General features: G+C 36.7%; 2 protein-coding genes across 3 annotated transcripts; both read right to left on the bottom strand.

The window, feature by feature from the left end:
* Positions 1-497: 497 nt before the first annotated feature.
* LOC140015329 (uncharacterized) lies at positions 498-2,529 on the bottom strand. Its single transcript, XM_072067548.1, has 2 exons — positions 2,391-2,529; positions 498-1,169 (listed from the first exon to the last, which is right to left on the bottom strand). Exon 2 carries the CDS (start codon positions 1,135-1,137, stop codon positions 589-591), a length of 549 nt encoding a protein of 182 aa, XP_071923649.1. The 5' UTR covers positions 1,138-1,169; positions 2,391-2,529; the 3' UTR covers positions 498-588.
* A 775-nt stretch (positions 2,530-3,304) lies between these two features.
* Positions 3,305-9,588, bottom strand: LOC140015328 (uncharacterized). 2 transcript variants are annotated; one of them, XM_072067546.1, is made up of 7 exons: positions 9,143-9,561; positions 8,840-8,928; positions 8,575-8,713; positions 5,322-5,417; positions 4,457-4,579; positions 3,913-4,175; positions 3,305-3,777 (listed from the first exon to the last, which is right to left on the bottom strand). In XM_072067546.1, the coding sequence occupies exons 1-7, from the start codon at positions 9,333-9,335 to the stop codon at positions 3,667-3,669; spliced, it is 1,014 nt and encodes a 337-aa protein (XP_071923647.1). In that variant the 5' UTR covers positions 9,336-9,561; the 3' UTR covers positions 3,305-3,666. The 2 variants fall into 2 exon arrangements, with proteins under 2 accessions (XP_071923647.1, XP_071923648.1); XM_072067547.1 differs by lacking the exon at positions 8,840-8,928 and having other exon boundaries at positions 9,143-9,588.
* Between the last annotated feature and the right edge of the window lie 1,485 nt (positions 9,589-11,073).

Raw genomic sequence — 11,073 nt, 5'->3', positions numbered from 1 at the left:
TTCCAAGTTTGCATGGGGAATTTTAGTTGAGTATCGTCCATCATATCCGTTCTGGGAAATTCTTGCATCTTACGATGTAAACAAATGACGTTGTCCTGTATGTATTTGAGAGACACCTCTTGCCAAATGCCAAGCCTCTTCTGTCAAAATCCCTTTTCTTATTCACAACTCATACGCAAATCATTGGTTCGGAAAACCTTTAGTCCTTAGTGGGCTTCATTATATTTTTTTCAGCCACTTTGACGTTCACCGAGCAACGATGAAGCACATAGAATTACGTAACAGAAAGGCAGTATCAGTCAACAAAGTTTAGGATAGCCATGGATTGTCTGTCTGACATGTTGGCTAACTCCCAGTGGCAAAATGGTTTGAAATAGTATATTAAAAGATCCCCGAGAGGGAAATCTCGTTCGACCACCTTATTCGATCTCAGACGCTTGTAAGAAAGCTTGATTCATGTCAAAGTAGCAAGCAAATGGAGAAAAACTCCAATAGAATTGCAAAGAAACCTTTCAAAGTGACCTACATTCAATCAGAAGGCAAAACTGCATTCCTTAGTGAAAGGAATAACATAACGAAATTCACTACTCATGAATGACCATCAATGTGAAGCTTAACATCTGAATTGATCAACAAACGGATTTTAAGAGAGCAAGATCCACAGGGAAGAATAATAGATGCTTGCGAAGATTTTGTTGTGTGTAAAGTGATTGTATTCCCGTTTCTTGACAATGGATAGCCAATCTCTGTCAACTCTGAAGAATCAATTACAAAGTAATCACCACACCTGCAACTATAAGAAAGCTCTAAACTATCATCAGCTTCTTCAACTGTAAGATCCTCCAAGCTAACATCTTCAGAAGTCACTGCATCCTGCCTCAAAGTATGCAGTTCACTGTCATAAATGGCACGAGACCTTGGGTTGCTGAGGGTTTCCCAAGCTCGCTGTAACTCCATGAATCTGTCACCAGACTTGTGCTCAGGATTCAGTTTTTCACATTCCTTTAGCAGTTTATCAGGATGAGAACTAAGGATGGAAGAGCGATAGCTTGACCGGATCTGTTCATAGGTTGCATCTTCTTTCAAACCAAGGACTTCGTAGTAGGTTCGCTGGATCAACTTCCCACTGATGATCATGTTTGACTTAATGCTACTAGAATAGAAATTCACTGCAAAGTAAATCAAATTGAATCACAAAATAAGTTTTTAGTAAACGTCATGTGACAGGAGGTCAAGAAAGAAAATTTTCTAATGGGAAATGGAAGCATTTTTGTGAGATGTCATGTTATTATTTCATGATGAAAGCAACAAAGATCGCAATATGGCCACCCTATCCACTAACCAAATTCCAAAATAATAACTGCATCCAAATTACAGTAAGTTCTCCTTGACTAATCACCAAAAGCAACCATTCTACTTAATGAAAAACTGTCCTTTCAACCTAATATGGTGAGAGCCCAATAAAGCATCAGGCAAGTGGTTGCTGAAGAACTTGTAAAATCTAAGATTGGAGGACTGAAAGTACAGTGCACTGGACACCATCATATCCCACTTCCAGCAATCTATTAGGAGCAGCCAATAGCATTAAGAACCAGAAATCAGTTTGAGAGTTAGCTATAAAGATGAGCACTTTCGTGTTTGTAGCTTCAAGTTTGAAGACGCTCAATATGTGCTACATGCACATTCTATTAGGCATGTAACAGGTTCTCCCCAAAAGGCAGACAGGGTAGTAACCTTACTGATGACGCCTTCTAAGCCTTACAGTGAATAATAATTTCCATTCATTATCAGGAAGCAAGCAAGCTAACTAAATCAAAATTTAGTTCCCTAGTAAACACAGTAAACATCCTTATTTATCTCGCGGGAATTTCGCCATTTTCGTCTCTAAACTTTTACACTAAAACCAATTTCGTCCTTTATAATTTTTTTAGCCAATTTAGTCCTCCGACTATTTTGAAGTCTCCTTCAAATTTTGCTTCAATTTTCCTTACCTCGCTTCTAAAGGTAAATTCCCAATTGAGCTGTAACAATTTTACAATATCTTTCTTCCACTAGTCCCAAAAGTTAGCTGCTTTGGTTGCAAAGCATCCATCTTGCCAAGAATTGTCTTCAAGTACACACCAAAGCCTACTGTTTTAGGGGTGAAGGAAGGGAAAGGGGCAAAAGCAAAACTAGAAGAAAGATGCAAATTTGTAAACAAGTAGCTGGGCAATGGTTCAGATAATTAACAGAATTTACGTTCTCGACTTCAAAAAATAAGCGGAACCCACAAATCCTATCAAGTAAACCATGTACAAAATCCACAAGAAATCAACCCAAAAAAACCCGAAGAACAAATTGCATGAATGATACAGATATGCAAGAAAGAATTGAAAACATGAAGAAATTACCCGGATTTCAAGATGTACAAGCCGAAGGAAGGTGTCTAGATTTCCACGCTTCCGGATTAGGGAAGGGATGGGATTATAAGCAACGTTAGTCAGAGAGGAAACGGAGGTCCAGGGCAGGAGGCGGCTCTTGCGCTTTTCGGAGGGGGCACACGCAGTGAAAGGGGTAATACAAAAACGTGGTCGTCACCAAACGACGGCGCCTGTTCATCCAATTGCGAGTTTTGGGTTATTTTGTTAAAGTCGGACTCGGGGGTTGGAACGTATAGTGCACATGTTACAGTGTTGCGGTGGAAACTAGTTGGTCAAACTAGTTTAGGGTTGCCTGCTTGTTGAAGGAAGACAGCAAAAAGGTTTAGGGAAAGAAGATTGCTAATGGATAACTGTTGTTTCACCGTATGATTCGTGTACTTTGGCAAAAGGTTTAGAATTTTATGGGTTTCACCATATGTTGTTCCATTTTTTTTTTTTACGTGCCTAATTTGAGTACAGATATCTCTTCAGGAAATATGATTTTAGGCATGAACATAAAATTCTATCTGTAGTTTGCCTTCTTCAACAAAAAGCACTGCGTTGACATGTGGTGTGTTTTCACCATTCCATGATTCCGTTAGTTGGGTTTAAACTCTACACAAGGAAGTCCGTTATTTGGTCAAAACCTTACTTGGAACGGAGCACAGGAGGAGGTACGAATGTCTTCTGGTAAAGTCAAGGAAATGCTGATACATTTTAGGTAAAGCAAGCAGATCCTAACTCAGGGCAACTGCCAAAGTGCAAGATCAACAGATAAACAAACTTTCTTGAAGGTTTCAAGCTCAACTTCAGGAGCTTGAGGATCATTTGCCAGCTTCAGTCTTTGACAGCCTTCATACTGCGATGACACCAGTTTTTCACTTCTACCAGTAACAACAATGAGCTCCGACAACTTCAGATCTGAATTAAAATGAAACAGTTCCTCGTATTACAATCATGGCCACCTTGTGGTATCTTCCACTATTCTCAAACCATTCCATTCGTGGAATGGATTATCCCAACTTAAAAGGCCAAAGGGCAAACGAACTAAGCTAACCACCAAAGTAAACCAAAAAATCAATTGCCCAACCAATACTTCATTTTCCTCCAGAAAACAGACAAAATGGAATTGTGAATGAGAAGCAGGGTTCGCAGATCCTCCACCAGTCTTCTGCATTTCAGCAACTAGTAACACCTTTGCCACATCAGGGATTTGCAGCTGTCTAGAAGATCTTCAGGCAATTGCCACTTCAATAACATACGTATTTTATACACTAACCACACCTGCAACCCATGCAACAGTAACCGGTACATTCCGGTGGCTACTTCTATAAGAGTCAGGGTATATGTCCTTAAAATTTAATTTCGGTTGTTCAGCCTGCATTTGACAATAAAAACAAGAAAATGAAATGAAGAACAAACTTAGTTCGCACAATTTTCTGAAAGAAGGTACTTAAAGAAATAAACAACAAACAAAAGGTTAGAACATAATAACAAAGGGCCTAAAACTTACATATTTAAGCCAGCACTCCTGGTTTTTGTGTTCATAAATATCTGGTGAATAGCAACCCGTCTCAGATGGACAATAGACCCATATGTTGCATTTCTTCTCATTTGGCTTGGCCATTTTAGCTTGATCTAAACAAGCCATACAACAATCATATGCCGATTCTTTCGGGTTCGTAAGACCCCATTTGACAGCAGCGCCATCATAATCTGTATGGAGTTCAGCATGACATTCGGGTGGAAGTTGCCGTCCAGGCAAAATTTCACGGTCTGCAAAGTAAATTGCATTCAGTTAACTAGAATTACATTGGAAAATTAATCAAAACAAATAATACAGTAAAATCCTTCATCAATCAAGCAAGGCTCAAGTAGGAAATAGAAACCACAATCCTTCACTGGCTAAATTTAGAAGCCATTGATCACGGAAGTAGAGATTTGAATTTCTTTTTCCCTACTTTGAAAATTTTCTCTTTGATTCTTTCTTTGATAGGAGGGAGAAGTGGGGGGTGGTGGGTGTTGATGAGCAAAGAAATCAAGGACAAATTAATTACCGAGGTCATCCACACCCTCAGGCTTGTCATCATGCTCTTCATGAATGATTTGGAGTGGTATCCACAAACCAATTTCTTCTGAAAACTCAGCCCAACCAGACCCTAAAGCTCTTACAAGTACTCCTGTGAAAACATTGCTTGAAATTTTGATTACTAGCATAAAGTAAAGCAGAGATTAACAAGGGGTCTCAAAAAGAAAATCAAGCAAAATGTTCCTCCGCAAATTCTGTTGTGTGTTATATTAGAGTAATATCAATTTGAACTACATATGTAAAGGAATTAAGATAATAAAAGGAAGAAAAAAAATTAAGATCCAACTTTTTTTATTTTCTTTTCTTTTTTCTTCTGTTTCAAATAAGATACTTCCAAGATTTGTTATAAAGTTAGATGAAATTTATGAAAATACAAATTTTAAAGACCTGATATTCAATAGACAATCTTTCTTCTGGTATTTTAAATACCATGGTGACAATGCAGCCAAAAAAAATTACAGACCCCGGCATTTTTAGTTTCCCTTCAGTATTTTCTGCATAAAATATATATGCATTTCAACCCGCTATACAGGATGCCAACTATGAGCCATATTTATGTGACCCAAGAAGAATAAACCTGTTACCACAAGCTTAATAATGTGCAGCTAAAGTAAAAGCTTCCCTATCGAGCCATATGGTTTATGCAACTACTGCAAGTGGGTTCTAACAGGCAACCAAACTTAGAGACAGCTATATAGCATGAGCATGAGCATAAGCATAAGCAAACTATATGTTACTACCTTGATGGTTGCTTAAACTACAACTAAAGCCACTTTAGGCACCAGAAAAATAGATAAAATAGCAAAAAGTAAAATCTGGAACGGGAGCCATACCAGCTTCTTCAGGCAGAAAAGTCGAATTTGCAGGCTTTCCACTAGTCAACAGTCTTACTTCTCTTAGTTTTTCCTTTCGCCAACCCTCAACTGCCTCTGCTTAATAAAAACAACAAGGATTGGCATGTTACTCAGTAAAACTTAAAATACTACGAAAGCAAATAGAAGCTACGTCCAATTAAACATCTCACCACTGCAACCATTCTAAAACAAATTTGAGCAACTAAATTTCAAATTTAAGGACTAGCAATCTCGAAGATTGTAAGGAAAAAACACTCTTTCTTTCCTTTGTACTATTTTGTTTAGCAGACTCGAGCAATAATGTATGTGGGGATTTATACTCCAATTAGAGCATCTTGGGAGACAAATTGTACAAGTGATGTATCTTGATATACTATGGGTAAATCTAACACATCTATAAAGCAAAACCAAATATGACAGCATCAAAAGGATCAGGTTAGTCAAATCCAAAGGAAACTCATGACATGTCTGAAAATGAATTCTGGTATTAAGACAAATCAAAGAGACAATCTAGCAACTCAAGTAAGGCTTTTGGGACAAATAAGTGCAAATAAGCCACTTGAGTTCTCTCGGCAGCAAGATGAAAAGCATTTTAGAGGAAAGAATAACTCCTGTCCCCTACATATCTTGCATATGTCTCATCATTGCCTTGCCCCACTCCAAAAAAGACTAATGAAAAATAAAATAAAAACTCACCCAAGGAGTACCAACCTCCCAGACCATTGCTCGTCCAAGGCTTGACTGGCACAACATATGGTCAAACTTGAGATACTTAAATGACATTCACAATCAAGCTTAAAGGGGTGATATATAGATCTTAAATGATCTCGCCTGTGTCCTTTGTGTAGGTATGTTTACTTTACATCTTGAAAGGTTTTTGTGTAAAATGTGAATGATTCTTTTGAATTCACCCCAAATAAAAAGGAATAATCTTCTTTACCGTGCTTCCAAACTCCCAAAATTCATTGCTAATCCTATATAATATTGATCCTAACCTCCAAGCTTGTTCTTTGAATAGATCATTTCCAGCCCCTCATCTCTGAACGCTCATGCAATCCAGACTCAGTCTGTAACATTGTAATGATTTTAGCAATAAAAAAACCATTTCGTTTCACCACTATCCCTTCTCAACAGTAGCTCAGCTAAGGAATCTAGGGCTTCTTGATTTGTACCCATTTACATCATCATATGTCCACAGCAATGGTGAAAGCCCTTCAGAGTTTGCTCTTTTACGAAGGAATGTAGGGCTTCTTGATATGTACCCATTTACATCATCACATGTTCAAAACAATGGTGAAAACCCTTCAGAGTGTAATTTATTTCAGGGTGTACATGAATTGTGAATTCCTTGTATTCTTAAACAGAGCAAATCTCAGTTTTAGTACGAAAATCCATTAGTTATGTTTTACTGGAAGTGCGTTGATTCAACTGTTTTGCTCAAAAACATACTGATTTCAATCTTTGCATAGCCTTAATAATGTTTTGGCATGTTCAGCTATATATTAGACAGTCAAAGCAACCTTTGAGATGATTTTTAGTTCTCAAAAACATTGAAAGACAAAAAACATCCTTTCAGTTATTCAAACAATTTCCTAAGGATCACTTTCCCCCAAGCACCTTTAGAAAAAGCAGCAAACAAGACGAGGCCCAATGCATCACAACGACTGATCTTCACACAACTAGGAAAATAAACAATAGAGAAAATAACTTAGACTACGTCTATGAGTTGTAATTTGAGGATATATTTACAAGTATAATGGATCCGCAATATAGAAGATCCGCTGACATGGTGCCAAAATTAATAAGTTAGTGTTAAACTTGAGTCATTAGTTTGAAGTAGAACCCTGGTTCTGCACTGAAAAGAGATCGAAGGCAAAGAGAGTGAGGAAAAATGCTAGGCATCTGCTAAAGGAAAGAGAGTCAAGTTGCTCCATCCATTATAAATCAAGTACTAAGCTTATTACTTCTCACACAATAAGCCATAGAACTAACAACAAGATGAAGATCTGCCACATAAGACTCTTTACAGGGACAATCACTGAAAAATATACACCACTCCATGAAACAACTATTCTAGATTCCAATGTGTGGCATGAGATGAACACAATAAATTGAGGCCGAACGAATTCCAGATAAATGCATTGAGGTTTTATGAGCAAATAAAACAGACTGTGTTAGAGCTAGAAAGATCCATTCTCAAGCGCACTAACCAGATTGTTGTTTTTTCTCAAAGCCCATGATTCATGACTACATCTTCATTTCTTATGAACAATTTCAGTTAGTTGGGAACTTAACTGTAATAGTAACTGTTATTAGATTTCACCACCATTAATTCATAAATATATTCGTTGCAAAGACAAAACAGTCAAGATAAAACCGTATCAACTAAACTAGAGCAAGATATGATCATATAGTGGATTTTATACACCATCAATGTGCAATCAGAAGTTTTGTGTAATTTTGAAAGGTAGACCTCAATCATGCAAGCAAATGCAGCAAGTTTTATGCCATGATTAAGTGAAGCTTCAGAGTCTTAACTACATGAAGCTCTACCTGTAAGAGGAAATTTAAGTAAATTCATGAATTATCTGTAAAATTCAAAACAGGCATTGTAAAGAAAAGGTCATGATAGGCTAAGCAGAGAGAGAGAGAGAGAGAGAGAGAGAGAGAGATCTGACAACACCCTCTCAACTGAAGTGCAACAACAGTAGGGAAACCAACTTAATCAAGTCTTCATGGTATTGCATTTCAAGAATCTAAGCTGTTTTTTGAGTTCCAGCTAGTTGATTGATATCAATTACAGACTTAGTTTGACACTTGCTTAATACATTGATTTCTAAATCCAAAGTTATTCTGCACTCCACGATCTTGGCAATTACTCTTCATTCATGAATTAAGGTAATGATCACAGCCAGCTCTTCTCTAATCTGGCAAGCATGTAATGCTTTTCAACCAAACCTTTTGTGCATCAGGCATAATGCATATACAAGGAAAGTGTATACTTCATGTTAAGTTCCAGAATTGGAAATTTTCACGCATGGAGAGGTATTGTTTAAGACAACATGTCAACTTATCAAAGAAAAACTCGTAACAAGAATCCAATAGTCGGTGAAACAGTAAATGCATTAACTTTACCACCTATGTAATACAGAATAAGCTGCTCCTAAGACTTGAACTGTTGAAAATATAAGAATGGAGGTCGTAGAAAAGGATAGAAAAAGCATGTACTCACCTCGCTGCACAGTTGAGTTGCCACTAGCATTCACGGCTCTTAATCTTAGCAGTAGCTCATCTGCTATCTTTTGTTTCAAGGAAAGTGGCACTTCTACCACCCTTTCTTCCCGTAAAAATTCTTTCTTTAGCTCTTCTACCTTAATTGAACCCAAAAAAATGACAATTTCCTTATCAAGCTACAACACTAATAGAAATACTAATCTCTTCCAAACTGACCCACAGAAAACTTAAATAAGAAGAGCATAAAGACCACGGGATCTTACCAATTTTATAAGCTCTGTAGGTTCTGATTCCTTTCGTATTCTAATTGATTCTTTCATTTTACTAATCTGATCTGAAGTATACCTAAATGCTGCGAAAAACAGACAAAATCCCAGCACTAAAACAGACCTCAAAACAACAAAAATCCCAACTGGGCCATGTAAAAAACCAAACTTGGAAAGTTTGTCTTGCTCAGAAAACCAAAATAACAAAAGGGTCATCCCAAAAACAGCAAAAGAAAAAAACAAAAATCAAAAGGACCAAAAATCCTATGTAAGGAGAAATTATGAGGTCAAATAGCTTACCATTTGTTGAATCGTTGTATGGATACCGGTAAAGAGAAGTATAGAGGGAGTGGAGCACAAAAAGGGCAACAACAATGTTGATTGAACAAACCACAAGTGTGCTTCTCTTGTACGAACACAATTTCCCTCTCCCATTATTATAAATGCCACTGCTACTATTATTATGATAATTCGCCCACTCTGCTCTAGCCATCTCCTTTTTTCTTTCTTCCTCTCAACTTCTTCTCCACCCCGTCATCTCTCTCTCTCCCCTCCCATCACCTTCTGTCTTTAGTCCTATTGAGTGTAGTCTCCTAAAATGTATATGCTCGATTTTGAAGAATTTTCGCAGGGATTTTTCTGGGTTTTTGATGTTTCTTTGTATAGATCGCGGTGACGGGGTCTGGAATTTTCTGGGGTGGTTTCTGATTAAACAAGAAGTCCGGGGAAAAAAGAACAAGGAAACTGATCTTCGGCTTTTGTCGTCTAATACTCTTCTTAATTGATGGGAACATATACGGATACTGAAATTCTATTTACGTATGATCAATAATATTTTTCTTTCAAGAGAAATGTGATCTACAATCTAATTAATGGCTAACCTGCCAAAAAGAAAAAGAGAGGATTTGAATGTTCATTTTTAAGATGTCCATTTATAGTTTTTTAAAACTTGTAAGATGGTTAAGGACTAAAAGAAAAAGTATAACAGTGTAGAATTATTCAAGTGAAAAGGGATATGGAAAGTTGCTTTAATTGCTCGTATAGTTTATGGAAGGTTCGCCAAAGATGCTGCCGCAGCATCTTTGGTAGAGCCAGTTAAACCAGTACAAGATTACAAAACTTAGCTTTTATTTATTTATTTTTCCTCAGTACAAGATTACATGTAGCTCAAAATTACAATTAACTCAAATTTAATGTGATAAGTATTACAATAAAGTTACGTTAAACTCTTAATTTTTGAGATTTGAATTTAAGACGATCAAATTTATGTACTAATTCTTTTTCTGTTAAAGTATTTGTATCTATATGGCAAGTCTAATGAAAAGAGATAAACCTTAATCATGTTCAGATTAGCTTGCTAGAAATTTAAAACTTCTATAATATGTGAGTTTATATTCCTAGCTTAAGATGGTGCATTTGCTACAAATGGGTTTTTTGGCAGGAATTAATGAGATTCTTTCCTTGAGAGATGAATGAATGTGATGGTAATGGCCATTTTCTTTTCTTTTCTTTTCTTTTTTGGTCCACTTTTTAAATGGTTTGTTTATGGGTTCAAGGAAATTTTTTTCCTTTTTTATTTTTTGGGGTAGAATGTTCAAGGAATTTTAAAGCCGCAAAAAGCCAAGGAATTGGGATTTCCCAATAAAACTCTATCTGTTTGATTATAGATTAATACATTCATTGTGTCTATCAATCATCGTCATAATGAAAGCATTAGCAAATTACACTTTGCTTTAATGCAAAGCAATTGACAGGTGAGATTTACTGATTTGAATGGAATGCTTATGGCCATTTCTTGACAGTTGAATGGACGGTTGAGTTTTTGTCTGAATAGTAATTGATAGACAGCCTAACCTCCCATCCTAATAATTTCCGGGATTTTCTTCATGCTAAGCAGGCAACCAACTATTGATAAATATGCCTCCCCTCGTTGGATTGGAGGACTGTTCAGTGTTCAGGCTTTCGAGTTTCAGCCATCCAAAATCTGTTCAGGCTTTCATCTATCCCATTATAGGGAAAGCATTTTTTTTTTTTTTAAATTTTTCTTGTTTACGAGGAATGATGAATGAAGTAATAAAGTTTAAAATCGCTAAGGGGGGTAAATAGAGAACTCGTAAAGAACTGAACTCCCACCAAATTAAACTGATGCTTTTGCATTAGCTGATGAAAATTTCAAAAAAATTACTGACAAAAATGTAGATCGAGAGATTCAATTTCTTGACCTGTATCGA

This window comes from Coffea arabica, chromosome 10e (genome assembly GCF_036785885.1).
Source record: "Coffea arabica cultivar ET-39 chromosome 10e, Coffea Arabica ET-39 HiFi, whole genome shotgun sequence".
Classification (NCBI taxonomy): Eukaryota; Viridiplantae; Streptophyta; class Magnoliopsida; order Gentianales; family Rubiaceae; genus Coffea; species Coffea arabica.
Note: the sequence above shows the minus strand (reverse complement) of the source record. Positions and strands in the feature narration are given on the sequence as shown.